Below are 27,781 nucleotides of genomic sequence, written 5' to 3' on the forward strand. Positions count from 1 at the left end.
GGTGAGGCCACAGCTGGAGTACTGTGTGCAGTTCTGGTCACCTCACTATAGGAAGGATGTGATTGCTTTGGAGAGGGTGCAGAGAAGATTCACCAGGATGTTACCTGGGATGGAGCGCCTCAGCTATGAAGAAAGACTAAACAGGCTGGGGTTGTTTTCCTTGGAGCAAAGAAGGCTGAGGGGGGACCTGATTGAGGTGTACAAAATGATGAGGGGCATAGATAGGGTAGACAAAGAGGAACTTTTCCCCTTAGTAGGGGGGTCAATAACAAGGGGGCATAGATTCAGGGTAAGGGGCAGGAGATTTAGAGGGGATTTGAGGAGGAACTTTTTCACCCAGAGGGTGGTTGGAATGTGGAACTCAATGCCTAAAAGGGTGGTAGAGGCAGGAACCCTCACAACATTCAAGAAGCATTTGGATGAGCACTTGAAATGCCATTGCATACAAGGCTATGGACCAAATGCTGGAAAATGGGATTAGACTGGACAGGGATGGATGGGCGGCGCAGACACGATGGGCCGAAGGGCCTCTTTCTGTGCTGTAAAACTCTATGACTCTATGACCACAAACTGTTGTTGAAAGCAGTGTGCATCAATTCTTTTAAAAAGGAATTAGATAGTGGCTTGTAAAAGAAGAAATATTAAAGGGTGTGTGGAATGAGCAGGAAAGTGGGATTAGAGTTTCTGACTCTCAGGAAGATAAACACTGAATGGATCATTTCTGTGCTGGAACATTCAATAAACACAAAAATATAACATCGGTTCAATAAAGAAATTGTGAACTGATTGGCAGAAGCAATGTTATTAAACAGGACAACTGCACATGGAAGGGGGAGAGGAAGCTACACGTTGCTCGGTCTGGACCCTGCTCCCTTTTGTGCTCAGTGCCACATCTCTTCGCAGGCATCGACTCATGCAAATAAAGGGGCGCGAGATTCCTGTTACCTACCGAGGGTGAAGGCTCCTACAGCGGATGAGCTCATTGTGAGATTGAGGGTGGGTCACAAAGCGCACTGTTAGACTTTAGATAAAGTCACTTTCCGAACACGCCCTCTGCTGATCATGTGAAAACACAGAGCATTGCCATCTGAAGTGAAAACAGAATTATAGAACATGTTAGAGCTCACAAAAATAACAACTTGCATTTATATAGCACCTTTAACACAGTAAAGTGCCCCAAGGTGCTTCACAGGAGTGCTATCAGACAACATTTGACACCGAGCCACATAAGGAGATATTACGACAGGAACTTGGTCAAAGAGGTAGGTTTTAAGGAGCGTCTTAAAGAAGGAGAGAGAGGAGGAGAGGTTTAGGGAGGGAATTCCAGAGCTTAGGGCCTAGGTAGCGGAAGGCATGGCCGCCAATGGGGGAGCGGTTAAAATCAGGAACGCACAAGAGGCCAGAATTGGAGGAGCGCAGAGATCACGGAGGGTTGTAGGGCTGGAGGAGGTTACAGAGACAGGCAGGAGCGAGGCCATGGAGGGATTTGAACACGAGGATGAGAATTTTAAATTTGAGGCATTTAAAATTTATTATGATCAATGAAGGAGCAGCTTTATCCTTTAAGGTTTCAGATGTGTGTCACATTTCAGGTGTCACACTGTCACATATATAAAGTTCTGTGTTTTTAAAAAAAAAACAAAGCATAGAAAAAAGAAAGACCTTGAATTTATATCGCTTCTTTCATGACCTCAGGAGGTGATGTTGATTGAGGGATAAATATTGGCCAGGACACTGGGGATAACTCCCCTGCTCTTCTTCAACAAATTGCCACGGGATCTTTTATGTCCACCTGAGAGAGCAGATGGGGCCTCAGTTTATTGGGCTAGTAATTCCGGTCCCAACGCCTGAGTACGGACGGGGTACTCACGTGTGGGCCTGTTGGAAGTGCCGGATTTCAGCATGCACAGCGCATGCGCAGGAAACCGGCATTTCCTATCCTCTGAACCAAGGGGTTCAGAGGACGAACGCGTGCGCGCAGGAGTCTGCGTGTGCGTGCTGAAATTCCTTTTTTTCCACAGGTTTGCCCGTGTGTAAGGGCCTCTCCCTTTTACGAATGTAAAAAGGAGACGTAAGGACTTCATTCTTTAAGGTAAGCGGTTTATTACTTAAAATTATAACATTTTTTCCACAGCTTTATTGTTTTTAAGGACTTTACAGTAAGGTAAGTGTAGTTTTAGAACCGATTTAAAAAAAAAATATTTTTTTCAAAAATTTGATTAATTGTTTAAAATAGTTTTTTAAAGTTATTTATAGTTTATTTAATTATTGGGATGTTTTAAAATTTTTTATTTAAAGTTAAACTAGTCTTTTGGGCTCCCGTACTTTTCATGAGTTTGACAGTTCTTACTATCAAACTCATGAATGAAGTTTCCCCTCCCCTGATTGGCTGCACAGTGCTCACCTGATCCCAACCGGCACATTGAACTAACTACGCTGCTGGATCAGGTAAGCACAGCGCGCCGACATCTGAACCGGGCCAGTGACAGATATTCCAAGCAGGCCCAGGCTTCAGATGTCGGCGCGCTGGGTGAGTGCACATCGGGGGCTTGCACGCGCGGCAAGCCCCCGAACCTAATTTCTGGGCTAATGTCTCATCTGAAAGATGGCACCTCCAACAGTGCAGACCCAAAATAGTTTACTTCCCTTACTTTTGAAACTTCCAGAATTTGGTATTCCATTTCGGAGGTGGGAAAATTATTAGAGCAATTAGCTGTTGATTAGCTTAAAGCTAAGGTCATTTTCTCAGCCAATCATGGCCTAGAACTCTCAACATGAGCATGGTCACAATTGTAGACACAACTGTCACTCAATCTGTCATGTGATTTTCCCACATCCAATGGGAACGCACGTCTCCAGGGTCAAGTCATCTCATCCAAGGTGCTGGTGAACTGACTGTGTTTGTGTGAGGGCAGCAGATAGAGGGGTCTGCACCATCTCCAAACAGAGCTTCAAACATTGCTATAGGACAGCATGTGATCCAACCATGATACAAGTCCTTCTCTCTCTCTGTCCATCTCCCTGTCACTCGCTCTCTCTGTCTCGCTCTCTATCTCTCCCTTTGTCTCTCTCGCTCTCTGCCCCCTCTCTCCCTTTGTCTCTCTCGCTCTCTGCCCCCTCTCTTTCTCTGTCTCTCTCTCTGCCCCTCTCTCTTTCTCTGACTCTCTCTCTGTCTCTCCCTTTGTCTCTCTCACTCCCTGCCCCCTCTCTTTCTCTGTCTCTCTCTCTCTCTGCCCTCTCTCTCTCTGCCCCCTCTCACTTTCTCTATCTCTTTCTCTCTCTCTCTCTCTCTGCCTTCTCTCTCTCTGCTCTCTCTCTCTCTGTCCTCTCTCTCTTTCTCTGTCTCTCTCTCTGCCCTCTCATAGAGTCATAAAGTCATAACGGCACAGAAGGAGGCCATTTGGCCCATCGAGTCCATGCCGGCTCTCTGTAGAGCAATCCAGTCAGTCCCATTCCCCCGCTCTATCCCCGTAGCCCTGCAAGTTTATTTCCCTCAAGTGCCTATCCAGTCTCCCCTTGAAACATTGAGTATCTCCGCTTCCACCACTTCATTGGCAGTGAATTCCAGGTCCTCAACACTTGCTGCGTTAAAAAGATTTTCCTCACATCCACCCTGTATCTCTTGCCCAAAACCTTATATCTGTGTCCCCTAGTCCTTGTACCATCAACTAGTGGGAAGAGCCTTTCCCCGCCTAGCCTATCCAAACCCGTCATAATCTTTACACCTCTACGAATTCACCCCTCAACCTCCTTTGCTCTAATGAAAACAAATCCAGCTTCTCCAACCTGTCCTTGTAGCTAAGATCCCCCATCCCTGAAACCATTCTGGTAAATCTCCTCTGCACCCTCTCAAGGGCCTTCACATCCTTCCTAAAGTGTGGTGACCAGAACTGGGCGCAATACTCCAGTTGTGGCCTAACCAGCGCTTTATAAAGATTCAGCATAACTTCTCTACTTTTGTACTCAATACCTCTATTTATGAAGCCCAAGATCCCATATGCTTTGCTCTCTCTCTCAATATGTCCTGTCACCTTCAGGGACCTATGCACATTAACTCCCAGGTCCCTCTGTCCCTGCACACTCTTTAAAACTGTGCCATTAAGTGTATATTGCCTCTCCCTGTTCCTTCTGCCAAAATGCAACACCTCACACTTCTCTATTAAATTCCATCTGCCACTTGTCTGCCCATTCTGCTGGCCTTTCTATGTCCTGTTGCAGTCGATTGGTATCATCATCACTGTTTGTCACACCTGCAAGTTTGGTGTCATTGGCAAATATAGAAATTCTACTCTGTATTCCAATATCAGGTCATTTATATACATCAAAAAAAGCAGTGGCCCCAGCACTGACCCTTGGGGAACGCCACTGTCTACCATCCTCCAGTCTGAAAAACAGCCATTTACCACAACTCGCTGTTTTCTGTCCTTAAGCCAATTCCTTATCCAAGCTACCACTGACCCACCTATTCCATGAGCCTCAATTTTGTTAACCAGCCTTCTATGCGGTACTTTGTCAAACGCCTTCCGAAAATCCATGTAGACAACATCCATTGCATTCCCTTCATCAATCCTCTCTGTTACTTCATCAAAAAATTCAATTAGATTAGTTAAACATGATCTGCCTTTTACAAATCTGTGTTGGCTCTCCATAATTAGCTTAAACCTCTCCAAGTGTACATTAATTTTTTCCTTGATTATTGTTTCTAAAACTTTACCTACCACTGATGTTAAACTGACCAGCCTGTAGTTACTAGGATTGTCCTTACACCCTTTCTTGAACAATGTTGTCACATTTGCCACTTTCCAATCCTCAGGCACCTCTCCCGCATCTAGGGAAGATTGGAAAATTATGGCAAGCCCTTCTGCTATCTCCTCCCCCAATTCCCTTAGCAACCTGGGATGCAAGCCATCTGGACCAGGCGACTTGTCCACTCTAAGCATACTCTAGTACATCCTGTCTATCAATTTTCACCCCTTCCATTGCTTCTACCTGTTCCACTTCGACCAATATTTTGTCAGCATCCACCTCCTTAATAAACACCGATACAAAGTGCTCATTGAGTATTCTAGCCTTGCCCTGCGCCTCTAAGCATATACAGGTAGACTATCCTTTATCCGCACTTCCGAAAACCGAAAATCTCTGAAAACCGAAAGTTTTTTCGTGGAGCGTAAGTCGTGCGCACGACATGACCCGAGTGGCGCAAAACATGACCTGACGTGGCCGATGCTTGACCCACGCAGGTGTGAGGCATCAGTTGTGGCTCAGCGCTGTCACACGTGCGCCTGCTGCTCTCTTTGATATTTGTTGGTTTTTTGTGATTTGTGAATATGCAACACTGATGTACCCTCTTCTCCAAGATCCTCAAGCCAGATGTAATGTACCTTTACTGAATGTATATGTACAGGTATTTAGCTTAGTTTGTACCTGTATATGTTTGAAGTTTTATTGAATGTTTTCCTTACAAATAAACTGTACTAGAGTATTTATCCCTGTAATACTATTTATAGTCTTTATTTATCCCACTCATGTGTGAATATTCATAAGGTTCGCTGCAGAAATATTAATGTGGTGGCCTACGGGATGCTACCTCGTAATACCTTCTGAAATCCGAAAATTTCCGAAATCCGAAACACGGCTGGTCCCAAGGTTTTCGGATAAGGGATAGTCTACCTGTATCACCTTCTTTGTCTCTAATTGGCCCCTCCCCGCCTCTTACTACCCGCTTACTGTTTACATGCCGGCAGAAGATTTTTGGGTTACCTTTTATATTAACCACCATTCTACTCTCATATTCTCTCTTTGCCAATCTTATTTTCATCTTCACATCCTCTCTCAACTTATTGTATTTGGTCTGGTTCTCCCTTGAAGAATTCACCTGACATGCATCATACACCCTCTTTTTTAGTTTCATCATCTTCTCTATCTCCCTCATCATCCAAGGAGCCCTTGCTTTGGTTCCCTTACCCTTCCCTCTTGTTGGAAGGTACCTAGCCTGTACTTGGAACATCTCCTCCTTAAAGATCACCCATTGTTCCGTTACAGTTTTTCCTGTCAGTCTTTGGTTCCATTTGACCCTGGCTAGAACCTTTCGCATCCCATTGAAGTTAGCTCTATTCCAGTTTAGAAGTTCCACTCTAGATTGTTCCTTGCTCCTTTCCATTGCTAATCTAAGTCTTATGATACGATGATCGTTCGTACCCAAGTGTTCTCCCACAGACACTTGATCGGCCTGGCCCACCTCATTCCCCAGCACCAGATCCAGCAATGCCTCCTTCCTAGTTGGGCCAAGAACATATTGGTCAAGGAAATTCTCCTGAACACATTTCAGAAATTCCTCCACCTCCTTTCCCTTTACCCTAGCATTATCCCAATCGATATTTGGGTAATTAAAATCCCTCAATATCACCACTCTATAGCTCTTGCATATCTCTGCGATTTCCCTGCAGATTTGCTCCTCTACCTCCCTCTCACTATTTGGAGGCCTATAGAATACCCCCAATAGTGTGATCATACCCTTTTTGCTCCTCAACTCTAACCAAATGGATTCTGTCCTTGTCCCCTCAAGAACATCCTCTCTTTCCAACACTACAATGTCTTCCTTAATCAGCACTGCCACCCCACCTCCCTTTTTCCCTTCCCTATCTTTTCTGAACACCTTGTACCCTTGAATATTAAGTGCCCAGTCCTCACCGTTTTTAAGCCACGTTTCCGTTATTGCCACAACATCATATTGCCTCACAGCTAATTGTGCTTGTAGCTCACCAACCTTATTCACCACACTTTGTGCGTTTACGTACATGCATTATAAACCCATTTTTGAATTTTTCGTAGTCTTTCTTAGTCTGCTCCTATCTAATATGGTACTATCTTCTCTCGCACTATCCAACACACTCACTCTTTTATGCACCTTATTCCTCTTTTCTACTCCTATATGCTGGTGTCCACCCCCCTGCCAAGCCAGTTTAAACGCTCCCCAACGGCACTAATGAACCTCCCCGCGAGAATATTGGTCCCGGCTCTGTTGAGGTGTAACCCGTTCGGCTTGTACAGGTCCCACCTTCCCAAAAAATGGTCCCAATGCCTCAGGAATCTAAATCCTTCCCTCCTGCACCATCTCTCCAGTTACGCATTCATCTGTTCTATCCACCTACATAAAAACATAGAAACATAGAAGATAGGAGCAGGAGTAGGCCATTCGGCCCCTCGAGCCTGCTCCGCCATTCAATGTGATCATGGCTGATCATCCAAATTCAGTACCCGATCCCTGCTTTCTCCTATTCCTGCACTCGCTAGCACGTGGCACCAGGAGTAATCTGGAGATTACTACTTTTGAGGTCTCTCTATCTGCCCCTCTCTCTTTCTGCCTCTCTCTCTCTGCCCCCTCTCTCTTTCTGTCTCTCTCTCCCTCTCTCTCTCTCTGCCCCCTCTCTCTCTGCCCCCTCTCTCTATGCCCCCTCTCTCTTTCTGTCTCTCTCTCCCTCTCTCTCTCTGCCCCCTCTCTCTCTGCCCCCTCTCTCTCTGCCCCCTCTCTCTTTCTGTCTCTCTCTCTCCCTCTCTCTCTCCCTCTCTCTCTCTGCCCCCTCTCTCTCTGCCCCCTCTCTCTCTTCCCCCTCTCTTTCTCCACCCTCTCTCTCTGCCCCTCTCTCTCTGCCCCCTCTATCTGCCCCCTCTCTCTCTCCCTATCTCTGCCCCCTCTCTCTGCCCTCTCTCTATGCCTTCTCTGTCTGCCCCTCTCTCTCTCTCTCTGCCCCCTCTCTCTGCCCCTCTATCTGCCCTCTCTCTCTCTCTCCCACCCTCTCTCTGCCCCCTCTCTCTGCCCTCTCTCTCTGCCCCTCTCTCTCTCTCTGCCCCCTCTCTCTGCCCTCTCTCTCTGCCCCTCTCTCTCTCTGTCCCCCTCTCTCTCTGCCCCCTCTCTCTGCCCTCTCTCTCTGCCCCTCTCTCTCTCTGTCCCTCTCTCTCTCTCCCTATCTCTGCCCCCTCTCTCTGCCCTCTCTCTCTGCCCCCTCTCTCTCTCTGTCCCTCTCTCTCTCTGCCCCTCTCTCTCTGCCCCTCTCTCTCTCGGTCCCTCTCTCTCTCTGTCCGTCTCTCTCTCTGTCCCTCTCTCTCTCTCCCCCTCTCTCTCTCTGCCCCCTCTCTCTCTCTGCCCCCTCTCTCTGCCCCCTCTCTCTCTCCCACCCTCTCTCTGCCCCCTCTCTCTGCCCCCTCTCTCTGCCCCCTCTCTCTCTCTGCCCCCCTCTCTCTCTCTGTCCCTCTCTCTCTGCCCCCTCTCTCTCTGTCCCTCTCTCTGCCCCCTCTCTCTCTCTGCCCCCTCTCTCTGCCCCCTCTCTCTCTGTCCCTCTCTCTGCCCCCTCTCTCTCTCTGTCCCTCTCTCTGCCCCCTCTCTCTCTCTGTCCCTCTCTCTGCCCCCTCTCTCTCTGTGCCCCCTCTCTCTCTGCCCCTCTCTCTCTCTGCCCTCTCTCTCTGCCCCCTCTCTCTCTCTGTCCCTCTCTCTGCCCCCTCTCTCTCTGTCCCTCTCTCTGCCCCCTCTCTCTCTCTGCCCCCTCTCTCTCTGCCCCTCTCTCTCTCTGCCCTCTCTCTCTGCCCCCTCTCTCTCTCTGCCCCCTCTCTCTCTCTGTCCCTCTCTCTGCCCCCTCTCTCTCTGTCCCTCTCTCTGCCCCCTCTCTCTCTCTGCCCCCTCTCTCTCTGCCCCCTCTCTCTCTCTGTCCCTCTCTCTGCCCCCTCTCTCTCTGTCCCTCTCTCTGCCCCCTCTCTCTCTCTGCCCCCTCTCTCTCTGCCCCTCTCTCTCTCTGCCCTCTCTCTCTGCCCCCTCTCTCTCTCTGCCCCCTCTCTCTCTCTGTCCCTCTCTCTGCCCCCTCTCTCTCTGTCCCTCTCTCTGCCCCCTCTCTCTCTCTGCCCCCTCTCTCTCTGCCTCTCTCTCTCTCTGTCCCTCTCTCTGCCCCCCTCTCTCTCTGCCCCCTCTCTCTCTGCCCCCTCTCTCTCTCTGCCCCCCCTCTCTCTCCCTCTCTCTGCCCCCTCTCTCTCTCTGCCCCCCTCTCTCTGCCCTCTCTCTCTGCCCCCTGTCTCTCTCTGCCCCCTCTCTCTGCCCCCTCTCTCTCTGCCCCCTCTATCTGTCCCTGTAGTGTATGTACCTTTAAGAGAGAACTACTTTTACAGCTCCTGTATACTGTCGTACTGGCAGTGACCACACCTGTATATAAGCCTTGAGCATGCCTCTGTACTGTTAGTCTTTAGACTACCCTCCTCCAGTAAACACCTGTTGATTGTTAATTTACAGTCTCCGTCTAGTTATTGGAAAACATCATACTTTAAGAATCACGGATTCAACAGTGGCGACGAGGTCGATTCGAATCTACCTGCAACTCTGCATTTCCTTTCAAGGATTCGCTCCAGGAGGACGGTGGAAGAAAGTCGAGGCCAGAAGCACGGGCGTCGACCACGAGCAACCGCCCAGTCATCCGGCAGAGAGTGAACATCGCAGGGGAGGCTGTTGAGAGCTGGGCTTGGTTCTCCAGCCACGACGATCCAGCAACAGACTGGCAACAGGTACAGCGCAGACCCTTCCCGGACAGCGGCGGCTGGAGCCGACCGATGGCACTGAAAAGGCCGAGCAGCGTCGACGGGGTAAGAGAGAGGGTGAAGCGCACAGGGCGCAGCCGGGGGTTGAAAATGGAGTGGCGTCAACGGAAAACAAAAAGAGAGAGAGGGTAAAGCAGCAGCCGGGTTCAGGACCGAGCGGCGGCAACGAGAGAGGCGCACAGGAGAACGTGCAGAGCACAGCCAGGGCTCAAGGGCTGAACAGCGTCCGTGGGGGAAAGAAAGGAAGTGCGGGAGATGCCATTGAGCAGCGGAGAAGAAGGGAGAGTGCGGGAGACGCCATTTTAGAAGCTGCAGCGGAGAAGAAGGGCGAGCGCGGGAAGAAAGGAAAGCGCGGGAGACGCCATTTTGTGCCAGCGGAGAAGAAGGGAGAGCGTGGGAGACGCATTTTAGACAGTTTAATCACACCCAGGGATGCCGAAGAGTGGCAGTATCACTGCGTTCAACAATGAAGTCGAAGATTGGGTGACATATGTGGAACGCATTGAGGTGTACTGCAAGGCAAATGAAGTGCCAGATGCTAGGAAAGCACTGGTTTTGTTGAATTCCATGGGTGCAAAAACTTATGGCTTACTGCGAAACCTAATAACCCCAGAGAAACCAGTGGATAAGAATTTCGAAAGCATAATGGAAATCCTACAGGACCACTTAAACCCCACACCGCTGCTGATAGCAGAAAGATTTAAGTTCCACAAAAGGAACCAGCATAAAGACAAAAGTAATGCTGAGTACTTAACGGAACTGCGCAAGCTATCGAAACACTGCCAGTTTGGATTGGGACTAGCAGATACGTTAAGGGACAAGTTTGTGTGTGGGCTTCAAAGTGAAGGAACCCAGAAACGGCTTCTATCAGAAAAGGATCTTACGCTGGACAAGGCTTTCAGCATGGCAGTATCACACGAAGCAGCTGCACGGGGTGCTGCAGAGATACAACGGAGACCGCAAGAATATGGCACCAATGAAATGTCATATGGAGCAGGGAAGTGTTATCGCTGCGGCAGAACAACACACGACCAGAAGGATTGTTGGTTCAAGGACCAAGTGTGCAGACAGTGTGGAAAAGCAGGACACATAGCAAGAGTCTGCAGGTCAGGGAAGAAAACCAGCAGCAAGAAATCTCCACAGGAGAAGAACAAAAAGGTACATAAGGTAATGGACAGTAGTTCAGACGAACAGAAAAGTGATACAGACTCCGGAAGCAAGGAGCTGGGTTGTCTGAAACTACATAAGGTAATCAAAATGGAGGATCACCAGACCATCTGGGTCACGCTCAAGATAGACGGAGTCCAAGTGAAAATGGAATTGGACACAGGATCAGCCCTAACAGTCATAAACCAAAGGGACTACAAGCGGCTATTTTCACATATACCCTTGAAAGCTACAGAGATTGTCTTGAAGACGTACACGGGGCAAAAAGTCTACCCCAAAGGAAAAATAAGGGTGAACGTGATATACAAAGGCCAGGAAATACCCAAAATGGACCTATATGTATTGCCAGATGGAGGACCACCACTACTAGGACGTGAATTGATCCGGAAGATACAATTAGATTGGCATTCCATACAGGCACTGAAGGTTGAGGCCAAAAAGGATGACGACGTCACACCTGGACGACTGTCAAAAATGCTAACTGACACACAAGAAGTGTTCCAGGAGGGACTCGGAACACTAAAAGGCATAACAGCGACGATTAAAATAAAGGAAAATGCAAGCCCAAAGTTTTTTAAGGCCAGACCGGTGCCTTATGCGATCCGACCAGCCGTCGAAGTAGAGCTGGAAGGGTTGGAACGTTCAGGAGTACTGTCCAAAGTAGACTGGAGTGAGTGGGCTACACCCATCGTTCCTGTAATGAAGAGGTCATTGAGTAATACGCCTGGGGAACCAAAGAAGGTCCGCATTTGTGGGGATTTTAAGGTGACAGTGAACCCAGTCCTTCACACGGTACAATATCCACTTCCACGGATTGAGGATATTTTCGCCTCGCTATCTGGAGGTAAACGCTTCACCAAAATTGATCTGGCCCAGGCGTACCTGCAAATGGAGGTAGAAGAAGCCTCGAAACAATACCTCACGATCAACACTCATAAAGGTCTCTACCAATACAACCGGCTGGTGTTCGGGGTAGCATCGGCTCTGGCTATTTGGCAAAGGGCAATGGATCAAGCCCTGCAAGGGATTCCAGGGACCCAGTGTTATTTGGACAACATCCTGGTCACGGGCGAAAATGACAGTGATCACCTCGCCAACCTGGAGAAGGTGCTCGCTAGATTAAAGGAATATGGGCTACGAGCTAATCGCCACAAGTGCGAGTTTTTCCAGAAGCAGATCTCATATTGTGGCCACGTTATTGATGAAGAGGGGTTACATAAGTCCCCTGAAAAGATTGAGACAGTAGTCAAGGCTCCAGCACCAGAAAATGTGTCACAACTGAGGTCGTTCCTCGGGCTGGTGAACTACTACCATAAGTTCTTACCAAATTTGTCTATAGTATTACACCCACTGAACACCCTACTGCAAACGGGGGTACCATGGAAGTGGAATGGCGAATGTAAGCGAGCTTTCCAGAAGTGCAAAGAATTGATCACATCAAAAGAGGTGTTGGCCCATTTCAACCCAGCACTACCAATTCGGTTGGCATGTGATGCATCACCCTATGGTATTGGAGCGGTGCTGTCGCACAAATTCCCAGATGGGTTGGAGAGGCCAGTAGCCTTTGCCTCTCGGTCACTAACCTCAGCCGAGCGCAACTACGCCCAGATCGACAGGGAGGCCCTCAGCCTAGTATGGGGAGTAAAAAAATTCAACCACTATCTGCATGGGCAGAAGTTCACCTTGCTGACTGACCACCAACCACTTGTCTCCATCTTTAATCCAAAGAAGGCCATTCCGGTGATGACTGCACAACGGCTACAAAGATGGTCTCTTTTTCTAGGGGCGAACCAATATGAAATAGAGTATAAGGGCACGAAACAGCATGGAAATGCTGATGGGCTATCACGCCTGCCACTGCCTACTGTGGAGGAAGCACCAGCAGTGGACCCTATCGAAATATTTTATTCGTCGATAATTGAACGATTGCCAGTAACTAACGCGGATATAGAGGAGACCCGCAATGATCCAACACTGTCTCGGGTATATGATTTGACGGTGAAGGGATGGCCAACACATGGCGACTCACTGTTGCCAGCATTCTCATCCAGAAGAGAACAACTGTCAGTATGCCAGGGGACAGTGATGTGTGGATCCCGAGTGGTAGTTCCACCCAAGTTAAGGGAGAGAGTGCTCAATGAGCTTCACGAAGGCCATCTGGGAGGGGTGAAAATGGAAAGCCTTGCTAGGGCTTATGTGTGGTGGCCGGGGATCGATCAACAAATCGAGGACCTAACAAAGAGCTGCTCAGGATGCCAGAAGGTCCAACATGCACCACCACATGCCCCTCTACACCCATGGGAGTGGCCCTCCTCTCCATGGCAACGGGTGCATATTGATTTTGCTGGTCCATTCATGGACTCAATGTTCTTAATAGCAGTGGATGCGCACTCGAATGGCCTGAGGTGATCAAAATGTCCTCAACCACTACAGAGAAAATGATTGCAGTCCTACGGACCATATTTTCCAGGAACGGCTTGCCAGAGCAGATTTGCTTTGATAACGGACCACAGTTTGTGTCCGAAGAGCTTCAGAAATTTATGAGAAGGAATGGGGTAAGGCATTACACATCCGCCCCGTATCATCCAGCCACAAATGGATTGGCTGAGAGGTTCGTACAAACCTTTAAAAAGGCGATAAGGGCCGTGTGCGATGATGAAATTCCACTACAGCATAAGGTGGACAATTTCCTGTTAGCCTACAGAAATGCGACACATGCAGTTACCAACCAGACCCCGGCCATGATGTTCTTTAACCGAAGGTTGAGATCTCGTCTGGATTTGCTCAGACCAAATGTGCGAAGAAATGTTGAGGATAAGCAATTCCAGCACATCAATGAGAAGCTGACAAGGAGCTTCAATGTAGGACAACCAGTCTTGGCCCGCGACTACCGAACAGAGAAATGGTAACCCGGAATGATATGCACATGGCAGGGTCCATTAATGTACACAGTGGATGTCGGGGAGAACATTGTGAGACGCCACGTCGACCAGATCCTAGCGTCACAGGAATGTGTCAACCCCATGTCTCGCATACCTGGGGATGAACCCGATATACTGGTAGCATCTACCTCAGAAACAGTAGCAGCGGAAACTGATGAACTAACCGACGAAAGGGGGCCAGAATCGCCTCCGCACCAAGAACAAGAACCTCAGGAAAGGCGCTATCCAGAAAGGATCAGGAAGCCGCCCCAAAGACTGAATCTATAAATGGACTATTTCAGTTTAAAGTGCATGTTAAAGTGTTAACTGTTATTTGAATGTTATGGGTACTGTTAATCTAAAAGGGGAGGAATTGTAGTGTATGTACCTTTAAGAGAGAACTACTTTTACAGCTCCTGTATACTGTAGTACCGGCAGTGACCACACCTGTATATAAGCCTTGAGCATGCCTCTGTACTGTTAGTCTTTAGACTACCCTCCTCCAGTAAACACTTGTTGATTGTTAATTTACAGCCTCCGTCTAGTTATTGGAAAACATCATACTTTAAGAATCACGGATTCAACAGTCCCCTCTCTCTCTCTCTCCCTCTCTCTCTCTCTGCCCCCTCTCTCTACCCTCTCTCTCTCTCTCTCTGTCCCTCTCTCTCTGCCCCTCTCTCTCTCTCTGCCCTCTCTCTCTCTGCCCTCTTGCTGTCTCTCAGTCTCTCAGTCTCTGACTCTCTCCAGAACCTATGGGTTTTGCTTTATATACCCAACTTTCCCCATCAGTGGGAAGATCAGCCTCTTAGGATTCTTACATGAATGTTAATAGTTTGTAGATGAGAAGTTCTGAAGAATGATCAAGTAATATTGGCAAAATAAACAAAATACCCTTGATGTTAAAAGTGCTGCCTTACAGCCCAGAAACCAGTCCAACGCACGTCAACATGGCCCAGCACAGCTCAATCCAGCACAAACCTCACAGAAATCACACAGTGCAGATAGAGGCCATTTCGGCCCATCAAGCCTGCACCGACACATATCCCACCCGATCCCCGTAACCCCACGTATTTAATCCCCCTAACACTAAGGGTCAATTTTTTTTTTCATAGCCAAATCAACCTAACCCGCACATCTTTGGACTGTGGGAGGAAACCGGAGGAAACCCACGCAAACATGGGGAGAATGTGCAAACTCCACACAGACAGTCACCCGAGGCCGGATTCGAACCTGGGTCCCTGGCGCTGTGAGGCAACAGTGCTAACCACTATGCCACCGTGCTGATTCTAGCTTCTCTGAACACAGCCCAGAATAGATCAGCTCCCCACTACATTAAAGTACAAAAATCTACTTTTTAGGTGAAATTCATGTTTTTATAATAATTGGAGATATGTCTGAAATAAATTTGCCAAAGGTTTCCCAGTCAGACATGACTGAGCGGGAATCCCCAGATTCCTACAACTCTATAAATTTTGAAACTACTATTAACATTGAGAGTAGAAGTAGGAGCAACACCATTGAGGCCATGCAAGTAGTTAGTCGGGTTAATTGTTGGAGCTCTCTCATAATGCATCCCACCGGTCAGACACTGTGCTGTAGGACCAGCACCACAGGCCTGAAAGGACGGGATAAGTAGATCTGAATGGTGAATGATTGGCATTGTGACAGCTGTAAAATGGGATTAGGAACACTTTCCTTTTAGTGAATCATGAAAGGACTGGTTTTAAAGCTGCCCCTGTGTGTCCTATCTGCGAGCCAGTAACAGTTTGGAGTAAGCCATGTGTTAAATCAACCATCATCGCCTTGGAAACAGCTGGTAAGGCACAAAGCAATATGTCATTTATTTTGGTGGCTCCCAGTTGTTTCTAAGAGATATGAGTTCAACCTTTTCTCTTATGGAAACTAGTTGCCCAGTATCTGGGGAGCTGTTGAAGTTGTGTGCCATTAGCCGTGGTGACAGAGTTAATGTTCGTGGGCCTGTGCTGTGATAGTTAATTTAAACTCTGAAAGAGTAGGAATAGACTGGATGTTGGGCGGTTCTTCCCAGAGAGTAGTGAACCTCTGGAATGTGATACCGGCTGGTGTGGTGGGTGCTGACTCTCTGCCTTCAAGAGGGAGCTGGACCGATTCTTGCCTGGGGCAGAGATCATATGGTATAGAAGGCAAGTGTCTTTATAATAATACTTGGTCCGTGTGATCTCCTGTATCTGATTGAATTGAAGATGGAGGCTGTGCTTCAGCCCAAGGCAGAACGAAGGGAATGAAATGAGACTGAAGTCACACTTGGGATGGATTTTCAAAGTATAAAAGGGGTGAAGGAGGAAAAAAAGGAAAGAGAGAGGATAAAGGGGAAACTTCATCAATAGGAGTGACCTTTATATCCAGTCCTAGTTAGTGGTTTGCCAGTTTTTTGAAGCACCTTTCATGACATCAGGATGTCCCAAAGCATTTCACAGCCAATGAAGTACTTTTTGAAGTGTGACCATTGTTGTAATGTAGGAAACGGTGCAGCCAATTTGTGCACAGCAAGCTCCCACAAACAGCAATGTGATAATGACCAGATAATCTGTTTTAGCGATGCTAGTTAAGGGATAAATATTTTCTAGGACACTGGAGAGAACTCCCATGCTCTTCAAATAGCACCATGGGATCTTTTACATCCAGTTGAGACAGCAGACGGGGCCTCGTCTAATGGCTCATCTGAAAGACGGCACCTCTGACAGTGCAGCACTCCCTCAGTACTGCACTGGGTGTGTCAGTCTGGATTTTTGCATTCTAGTCTCTGGAGTGGGGCTTAGAACCCACAACCTTCTGGCTCAGAGGCAAGGGTGCTACCCACTGAGTCACAGCTGAAACATGGCTGAATCATGTCTTCGTATGGCAGAGGAGGGAGAAAGAGAGGACCACGCTTGCAAGGGAATCCCACGAGTCACAATGAGTCCTATCGCCGGTAGCAGACGTCTTACCATTAAACAGCCAATTGAGCCTGTGCCTGAGGTGTACCATCTAGTCCCTGAAGATCTCCAAGAACAGTCAACCAGTATCAGCGGAGGTCATCACTGCCCTCAACATTATGCCACAGGGATCTTCCATAGGCCCCACGAGTCAGTTCCACTATTCTATTATCTAGAGACTGATCTGTATCTTAACTCCATTTACCTGTCTTTGATTCATATCCCTTGATAACCTGACCTAACAAAACTTAGTTTTGAAAACTCCAATTGACCCCCAGCACCCACAGCCTTTAGGGGAGAGTCCACTACCCTTTGTGTGAAGAAGTGCTTCCTGACATCACCCCTGAATGGCCCAGCTCTACTTTAAAGGTTCTGCCCCCTTGTTTTGGATTTCCCCACCAGAGGAAATAGTTTTTCTCTATCTACCCAATCAACTCCTTTACCATTTGATCACTGGCGCTATTATGACAGAGGTCCGCCACTCTGTGCTGCTCCATTAAGCAGGTTGTGGAAGCTTTGGGTTCCCACATGCCACGCTATACACACCTCAACAAGAACCAGCTTCCGACCTCCCACCACAGGCAGGACCAGAGGAAAGTGGAGGACCACAGAAGTATTATTAAGAAGTAATCTATACCCAACAAGATACAACTTATCCTTGGGAAGACCCAACTCCAACTCAATATGCAGATGATGTAATTCAGCAAACAAAACAATTTCACACATTTTCAACCATTCATCAAGAATGCTCGAATGAAAAGACACAAAAACCAACTTGCAGTTATATAGCGCGTTTAACATGGTAAAGCGTCCCACGGAGCTTCACAGGAGCATTGTCAGACACAATTGGACACTGAGCCACAGAAGGAGATATTCGGACAGGGAGGTTTTAAGGATCGTCCTAAAGGAGGAGGAGAGGTGGAGAGGTTTAGGGAGGGAATTCGAGATTAGGGCCTTGGCGGCTGAAAGCATGGCCGCCAATGGTGGAGCGATTAAATCGGGTAACAAGAGGCCAGGTTTGGAGGGGCGCAGATATCGTGGAGGGTTGTGGGGCTAGAGGGTGTAATGATATCAGCAAATAGTGATGGTATTTGCCTGTTTGATTATTATGCCTTACCAGCATATTTGCCTGTTTGATTATTTATGCCTTACCAGCAGAGGGCATGTGAGAGAGACAGTTTTAGTTTCATTTTAGATGGATCTCTAAGATGGTGTCTCCTGTAATGCTGTTAACTTAGTTAAACAAACTTTAGATTAAAAGACTATGGGCTAGATTTTCAGTATAGACAGTTTTGGGGCGCTAAGCTTAGCGCCCGCCTGAAGTTATCGCCCGCCCCAAAGTAGCGCCCCGTTGCCGGAAATTCAGTGGCTTCGCCCTAAGAGGTTGGTGGAGCGCTAAAAGAGGCGTTCCACTAGTATCTTTAGGCGCTAAGCCGGCGGTGGAGAGCGCAACACCCGAGCTCGGGCGCAGCGCACGGCAGACACTCTGGTGCCAGTGAGCTCTTAAAGGGGAAGGGTGCATGTATTTTTGGAGGAGGAGAGGAGGAGGAGGAGGAGGAGGAGGAGGAGGAGGAGGAGGAGGAGGAGGAGGAGGAGGAGGAGGAGGAGGAGGAGGAGGAAGAAGAAGAAGAAGAATTATTATTATTATTATTGGTGCCCGGAAACATTAATAGGCCGTTCAGAACAACACACAGCTTACTTCCACACAACACATGCAGAGTGCCTTTTGTACGAGTGCCCTTTAATTTGCGCTCCCCAAGGTGTGTTGCGTTCCATTTTACAAACGCTCTGGACGCCAGGTGCACAATGGGGCGGTCCGACTGAAGTTTGGATTCGGGGCGGCCAAAGGGCGTTGCACGAGGATGTGACGTCATTTTCTGCGCGCGCATCCGGGCGGCCGCTAAACTTTGCGCCGGCGCTAACGGGCAACTTAATTTGGGGCGGGGCGCAAACTGCGCTGCGCCCAGGCGCTACACGCATAGCGCCCGAAAATCACTTCTCTTAAGGCGCTAACTGCTGGCGCAAGCAACTGAAAATCTAGCCCATTCTCTTTCATCAATGTGTCGTCATTGAACCCACAAAGAAATCAATACATGGTGTCAGAAGTGATTGAAAGAGATGAAGAGGAAAAATCTGAAGTTAAATCAGCTCTCCACATATTAGCAAGCCAAAAGAGAACATCGTTACTTACCTTTGAAGAATAGTTAACGAAGTGAAAAATGGAAGGTTTACACCCACCGGCGAAGCTTCAGTTGACAGGTAATGTGGCTGAAAATTGGAGGAGGTTCAAACAACGTTTGGAGTTGTATATAGCGGCAATCGGAGCTGACGAGAAAAGTGATCAAATGAAAGCGTCAGTGTTCTTACATGTCGTGGGTGATGAAGCGCTGGAGGTGTATAATAACTTCACATTTGCTGCTGATGGAGACAAAATGAAGCTGGATAAAATAATGGAACAGTTTGAGGCTTACTGCATACCTAAACGTAACGTGACGTTTGAGAGGCACAGATTTTTCACATGTGTACAGAAAACGGGAGAGACTATTGATCAGTATGTGACTGAACTGAGAAACAGAAGCAAAACGTGTGAATTTGGGGGACTGACAGACTCGCTGATAAAAGACAGACTGGTGTGTGGTATTCCAGATAATGGTCTAAGGGAAAGACTGCTAAGAGAGCGAAATCTAGACCTGGGAAAAGCCATAGCACTGTGTAGGGCTACAGAGACTGTGAAGCCGCAGGCAAAGGAGCTGTTCAGTGACAGTAGCTGCAACGTGGATGCAGTGAGAATGAACGGACACAATCCATTTAACGAAAAGAGTGCCAATGTGAAAAAAGAGGCGTGGCCAGCGAACAAAAATGAAAGGTGCAATCGAAAGTCATGTAGTCGATGCGGTACACAGCATCCACCAGAAAAGTGTCCAGCATATGGTAAAACATGCAATAGTTGCAACAAAAACAACCATTATGCCCGTTGCTGTAAGAACCAAGCGCAACAAAGCAAGGTCCATACAGTAGATGAAAGCGAGATAGAGGAGTTCTATGTGGATGTTGTGTCTGAAAACAAAAAAGAAAAAAGAGACTGGATGTTGACACTAAAAGTGAATGACATACACATTCCATTTAAATTGGATACTGGAGCACAAGTTAATGTGATATCAGAGACTGATTTTAAGAAAATTAGAGCCAGACCAAAGATACATGGAATAAAAGTGAAAGTGACAGGATACTCAGGTACTGATATACCAGTGAAAGGAAGATGCATTGTCAAAGTGACACACAAGGACAGAGAGCACACGCTAGCATTAATCGTGGTGCCAAAGGATGTGCAAGCCATACTAGGTTTAATAGCCTGTGAGAGACTGAACCTGGTAAAGAGAGTCCTCGTTGTGGAAAGCGAAGGAGAGACAGTCTATGATGAACTCATGAAAGAGTACAATGACCTATTTAAGGGTCTAGGCTGCCTTCCAGGAGAACACACGATCAGAGTAGATAAAAGTATGACACCGGTCATACATCCATGCAGAAAAGTTCCATTTGCTCTTCAAAAGCAACTGAAGGCAGAGTTGGACAGGATGGAAAGCCTGAACGTGATTCAGAAGATAGATGAGCCAACTGAGTGGGTGAGTTCCCTCGTCGTTGTGGACAAAAAGAATGGAAAGCTCAGAATTTGCCTGGATCCAAGGGATCTAAACAGAGCAATAAAGAGAGAGCACTTCAAGCTTCCTACACGTGAGGAAATCATGTCACAGTTTGCAAATGCAAAGTATTTCAGCAAGTTAGATGCATCATCAGGATTTTGGCAGATGAAACTGGACGAGGCAAGTTCAAGACTGTGCATGTTCAACAGTCCATTTGGCAGATACAGATTCCTAAGGTTAACATTTGGCATTGCCTCAGCTCCTGAAGTGTATCACAAAACTATCCATATGATCTATGAGCACCTGGAGGGAGTTGATACCTCAATGGATGACATCATAGTATGGGGAACCACGAGAACTGAGCATGACGAGAGACTGAAAAAAGTGCTGGAAACAACAAGGAAAACAAACCTGAAGCTGAATAGAGAGAAATGCCAGCTCGGGGTGACAGAACTGACATTCGTGGGAGATATCCTTAGCAGTGAGGGCATCAGACCAGATCCCAGAAAGGTGTCCGCCATTGAGAATATGCCAAAGCCACAATGCAAAAAGGACGTGCAGAGGTTTAATGGAATGATCAACTACATGGGGAAATTCATATCCAACCTCTCAGAAAAGATGGCGCCACTGAGACGACTAACTGAAAAGAACATAGAATGGGAATGGAATCATGAGCATGAGAAGTCATGGAGCGATCTAAAGAAACTGCTCACAGAGGAACCAGTTCTGAGGTTTTATGACCCAGCGAGACCCATCAAGATATCATCAGATGCATCACAGAGTGGGCTCGGTGCCGTTCTTCTGCAAAAATATGACTACTGGCAACCTATTGCATATGCATCGCGCTCAATGACAGACGCGGAGACGCGATATGCTCAAATAGAAAAGGAGCTGCTCAGCATCACATACGCCTGTGAAAGATTTCACCAGTTTGTGTCAGGACAAGCAATCAGTGTAGAGACTGACCATAAGCCCTTGATTGCATTGTTCCAAAAGCCACTAAATAGCTGTCTGCTTAGAATACAAAGAATGATGATCAGGCTGCAACGCTATACACTGAATGTTGCGTACACACCGGGTAAGCTGATGTATACAGCAGACACTTTGTCCAGAGCTGTTGACCCAGGAGAGCCCACAAACACCAAAATGGATGAAAAAGTGAACGCCTACCTGGACATGATCACAAGTGCACTGCCCATAGCAGATGCAAAAATGGAGCTCATAAAGACTGAGACAAACAAAGATGAAACACTGAGATGACTGAGGAAAAGCATCTTGGATGGATGGCCCAACATGAAGCAAGACTGCTCACCTGACATGGCAGAGTACTGGAACTGCAGGGCGGAACTATCAGTGGTCAAAGACATCATCTACAAAGGAAGTAAAATAGTTATCCCAAAGAGTCTGAGAAAAGAGATGCTAAAAAGGATCCATGGAGGACATCTGGGAATTGAAAAGTGTAAGAAAAGAGCACGAGAGGTGATGTACTGGCCACAAATCAACCAAGATGTGACAAATGAGGTGTCAAACTGCACAATATGCCTGAAATATCGAGCAAGCAATCCGGTAGAACCACTAAAGCCACACCCAGCACCAGACAGACCTTACCAGAAGGTAGGCGCTGACCTATTCATATGTCAAGGGAAGGACTATCTTGTAGTCACAGACTATTACCCCCTGTATCCAGAGGTTTGTAGACTGTACACCACCACTGCAGATGCTGTGATAACATGTATGAAAGCCATATTCTCCAGACATGGCATGGCAAACGAGGTCTTCACAGACAATGGACCCCAGTTTTACAATGCAAGTTTCCGACACTTTGCCAAAGAGTGGGACTTTGTCCACACAGCGTCAAGTCCTCACTTTCCACAGTCCAATGGACTAGTGGAAAAATCGGTCCAGACAGTGAAAAGGCTGATGTACAAGGCAAAAGACAGTGGAACTGACTTCTACCAGAGCATGCTTGTATACCGCACAATGCCGCTCGAGTGTGGTAAGTCACCAGCCCAACTCCTTATGGGACGTCGGCTAAGGTCAAACCTACCCATCCCGGAGAACCTCCTGAAAACAAAAAAGGGGGAGAAAGTGAGGAAGTTCAAAGAGCAACAGAAAGAAAAGCAAAAGTACTACTATGACAGAGGAACACAAAACCTACCTGAACTCCACACTGGTGACCAAGTAAGGTTCAAAGACAAAACAAACATATGGACTCAGAAGGGAACCGTCCTGAGTGAAGTCCAACCAAGATCATACACCATTCAGACAGATGAGGGTGCTGTTCTGCAAAGAAATCGTAGGGATCTTCTCATGGGACCAGCCACAGCAGGTCAAAAGACTGATACTGTTGAACAACCTGATCACACAGCTGAGAACTCATCATCTGAGGCAACAACTCAGATTCAAGGACAATCAATCAGAAAATCCTCAAGACACGTGAAGCCTCCTGAGAGACTCATTGAGCAAGTTTAAGGACTCTTGTTATAGAAGGAAGTAATGTTATCTTATTCTCTCTTCAAGTTCTAGTGTATTTACATATTTCATGTGAACACACAAAACAAGGTTAAAAAACCTTGATAATGATAATGATAATGTAAGTTCATTAAGTGTTACAGTTAAAAGGCAGAGTAATACAAAGAATACATGTTGTTAGATAAAAGTAAATACTTTTGTTTTAAGAAAGGGAGATGTAATGATATCAGCAAATAGTGATGGTATTTGCCTGTTTGATTATTATGCCTTACCAACATATTTGCCTGTTTGATTATTTATGCCTTACCAGCAGAGGGCATGTGAGAGAGACAGTTTTAGTTTTGTTTTAGATGGATCTCTAAGATGGTGTCTCCTGTAATGCTGTTAACTTAGTTAAACAAACTTTAGATTAAAAGACATTCTCTTTCATCAATGTGTCGTCATTGAACCCAGAAAGAAATCAATACAGAGGGGGGTGACACAAATTCTCGAGAAAGTTCGGAAATACGTTTGGCAGCATATATGGAACCGAGACTAAAAGCAAATGATGATAACCAGGCGTTCTATTTCAGAATAATGAAGATATGGCAGTCCATCTGACTGCAGACAGGTGTGTGGATACCCCTTGCCCAGTGCTGGCTCTGCCATTAGAATTCTACTATCAGGGAATCCTGCTTATTTTTTGTTGCTGACTGCCTCTGATTTCTTTGCATAACTTTTGGAGGAGTGACCCTACAAAACTTTTGGAGGCGCGGCTCTTTAGCTGCGACTAACTCTCGCATAAATACTTTTCTAGCTAAATATATTTTTGCATCATATAATTTTCATGTAGTCACAAGTTTGAGTTTACTTTTGCATTTTTTCATTCTGTTATTCTTACAATCAGCTGCACTTAGTTTAAAGTCCCGCGTTACAGGAACATGAAGGGTTTGAAACGCTGTCCAGATGGCAGTCGGGCTGGTTCAGCTCTCGGGTGCAGTACCTGCTGTGCCCAGAGTGTGGCGCATCTTCCCGAGGCCAACGCAACATTCAAGTTCAATCATTCCCAAACTCTCAATAAAATGCAGAGCTCAAGGCGATTTTATTCGTGTTTGTACTGGTTTAGCAGACTCAGATCACGCCCACAGTTTATATGGATAGATGTATTTCTCTTTCCCTAATATTGTGCTGCACATTTTCCACAACAGACAAAAAGGAAGAAAAACCAAACCCGGGATTGAGATTCCACCAGCAAAGCCACTCAGTCACCCACATTCGGCAAACACAATACACAGGAATACACAGATAGTGACACACAGGAATACACAGAGATAGTGTCACACAGGAATACACAGAGACAGTGACACAGAGAAATAAACAGAGATAGTGACACACAGGAATACACAGAGGCAGTGACACGGGAATATACAGAGATAGTGACACACAGGAATGCACAGAGATAGTGACACAGGAATACACAGAGATAGTGACACAGGAATACACAGAGATAGTGACACAGAGAAATAAACAGAGACAGTGACACGCAGGAATACACAGAGGTAGTGACACAGGAATACACAGAGATAGTGACACAAAGGAATACACAGAGATAGTGACACAGGAATACACAGAGGTAGTGACACACAGGAATACACAGAGATAGTGACACAGAGAAATAAACAGAGATAGTGACACACAGGAATACACAGAGATAGTGACACACAGGAATACACAGAGATAGTGACACACAGGAATACACAGAGATAGTGACACAGGAATACACAGAGGTAGTGACACAGAGAAATAAACAGAGATAGTGACACAAAGGAATACACAGAGATAGTGTCACACAGGAATACACAGAGATAGTGACACAGGAATACACAGAGGTAGTGACACAGGAATACACAGAGGTAGTGACACAGGAATACACAGAGATAGTGACACACAGGAATACACAGAGGTAGTGACATGGCAATACACAGAGGTAGTGACACAGGAATACACAGAGATAGTGACACACAGGAATACACAGAGATAGTGACACAAGAATACACAGAGGTAGTGACACAGGAATACACAGAGGTAGTGACACAAAGGAATACACAGAGATAGTGACACAGGAATACACAGAGATAGTGACACAGAGAAATAAACAGAGATAGTGACACAGAGAAATAAACAGAGATAGTGACACACAAGAATACACAGAGGTAGTGACACACAGGAATACACAGAGATAGTGACACAGAGAAATAAACAGAGATAGTGACACACAGGAATACACAGCGATAGTGACACACAGGAATACACAGAGATAGTGACACAGAGAAATAAACAGAGATAGTGACACACAGGAATACACAGAGATAGTGACACACAGGAATACACAGAGGTAGTGACACACAGGAATACACAGAGATAGTGACACACAGGAATACACAGAGATAGTGACACACAGGAATACACAGAGATAGTGACACAGAGAAATAAACAGAGATAGTGACACACAGGAATACACAGAGATAGTGACACAGGAATACACAGAGATAGTGACACACAGGAATACACAGAGATAGTGACACAGGAATACACAGAGATAGTGACACAGGAATACACAGAGATAGTGACACAGAGAAATAAACAGAGACAGTGACACGCAGGAATACACAGAGGTAGTGACACACAGGAATACACAGAGATAGTGACACAGGAATACACAGAGATAGTGACACAGAAATACACAGAGATAGTGACACAGAGAAATAAACAGAGACAGTGACAGGAATACACAGAGGTAGTGACACACAGGAATACACAGAGATAGTGACACACAGGAATACACAGAGGTAGTGACACAGGAATACACAGAGATAGTGACACAGAGAAATAAACAGAGATAGTGACACACAGGAATACACAGAGGTAGTGACACACAGGAATACACAGAGATAGTGACACACAGGAATACAGAGAGGTAGTGACACAGGAATACACAGAGATAGTGACACACAGGAATACACAGAGATAGTGACACACAGGAATACACAGAGGTAGTGACATGGCAATACACAGATGTAGTGACACAAGAATACACAGAGGTAGTGACACAGGAATATACAGAGATAGTGACACACATGAATACACAGAGGTAGTGACACGCAGGAATACACAGAGATAGTGTCACACAGGAATAAACAGAGATAGTGTCACACAGGAATAAACAGAGATAGTGACACACAGGAATACACAGAGATAGTGTCACACAGGAATACACAGAGATAGTGTCACACAGGAATAAACAGAGATAGTGACACACAGGAATACACAGAGATAGTGACACACAGGAATACACAGAGGTAGTGACACACAGGAATACACAGAGGTAGTGACACACAGGAATACACAGAGATAGTGACACACAGGAATACACAGAGATAGTGTCACACAGGAATAAACAGAGATAGTGACACACAGGAATACACAGAGGTAGTGACACACAGAAATACACAGAGATAGTGACACACAGGAATACACAGAGATAGTGACACACAGGAATACACAGAGGTAGTGACACAGGAATAAACAGAGATAGTGACACAGGAATACACAGAGATAGTGTCACACAGGAATACACAGAGATAGTGACACACAGGAATACACAGATAGTGACACAGGAATACACAGAGATAGTGACACAGGAATAAACAGAGATAGTGACACAGATAAATAAACAGAGATAGTGACACACAGGAATACACAGAGGTAGTGACACACAGGAATACACAGAGATAGTGACACACAGGACTACACAGAGATAGTGACACACAGGAATACACAGAGATAGTGACACAGAGAAATAAACAGAGATAGTGACACACAGGAATACACAGAGGTAGTGACACACAGGAATACACAGAGATAGTGACACACAGGAATACACAGAGGTAGTGACACGGGAATACACAGAGATAGTGACACACAGGAATACACAGAGATAGTGACACACAGGAATGCACAGAGATAGTGACACACAGGAATACACAGAGATAGTGACACACAGGAATACACAGAGGTAGTGACACACAGGAATACACAGAGATAGTGTCACACAGGAATACACAGAGATAGTGTCACACAGGAATACACAGAGATAGTGTCACACAGGAATACACAGAGATAGTGACACAGGAATAAACAGAGATAGTGACACACAGGAATACACAGAGATAGTGACACAGAGAAATAAACAGAGATTGTGACACACAGGAATACACAGAGGGAGTGACACACAGGAATACACAGAGATAGTGACACAGGAATAAACAGAGATAGTGTCACACAGGAATACACAGAGATAGTGTCACACAGGAATACACAGAAGTAGTGACACGGGAATATACAGAGATAGTGACACACAGGAATGCACAGAGATAGTGACACACATGAATACACAGATATAGTGACACACAGGAATACACAGAGATAGTGACACACAAGACTACATCGAGATGGTGACACAGGAATACACAGAGATAGTGTCACACAGGAATAAACAGAGATAGTGACACACAAGACTACACAGAGATAGTGACACAGGAATACACAGAGATAGTGACACAGAGAAATAAACAGAGATAGTGACACACAGGAATACACAGAGATAGTGTCACACAGGAATACACAGAGATAGTGACACACAGGAATACACAGAGATAGTGTCACACAGGAATACACAGAGATAGTGACACAGGAATACACAGAGATAGTGTCACACAGGAATACACAGAGATAGTGACACAGGAATACACAGAGATAGTGTCACACAGGAATACACAGAGATAGTGTCACACAGGAATACACAGAGATAGTGACACAGAGAAATAAACAGAGATAGTGACACACAGGAATACACAGAGATAGTGTCACACAGGAATACACAGAGATAGTGTCACACAGGAATACACAGAGATAGTGTCACACAGGAATACACAGAGATAGTGACACAGAGAAATAAACAGAGATAGTGACACACAGGAATACACAGAGGTAGTGACACACAGGAATACAC

At 46.4% G+C, this 27,781-nt stretch overlaps 1 protein-coding gene across 2 annotated transcripts in view; it reads right to left on the minus strand.

Moving 5' to 3' along the window:
• The window catches only part of vit (vitrin), a 190,862-nt gene that overhangs the window by 149,629 nt on the left and 13,452 nt on the right, over positions 1 to 27,781 (minus strand). For both annotated transcript variants that reach the window (XM_085996738.1, XM_085996736.1), the window contains exon 2: positions 950 to 1,087. In XM_085996738.1, coding sequence (XP_085852864.1) covers positions 950 to 983 — 34 coding nt within the window. In that variant the 5' untranslated portion in view covers positions 984 to 1,087. The remainder of the gene's footprint in view (positions 1 to 949; positions 1,088 to 27,781) is intronic.

The sequence above is a fragment of the Somniosus microcephalus genome, chromosome 9 (genome assembly GCF_052327205.1).
Source record: "Somniosus microcephalus isolate GS21.2 chromosome 9, FLI_Smic_1.0, whole genome shotgun sequence".
NCBI lineage: Eukaryota > Metazoa > Chordata > Chondrichthyes > Squaliformes > Somniosidae > Somniosus > Somniosus microcephalus.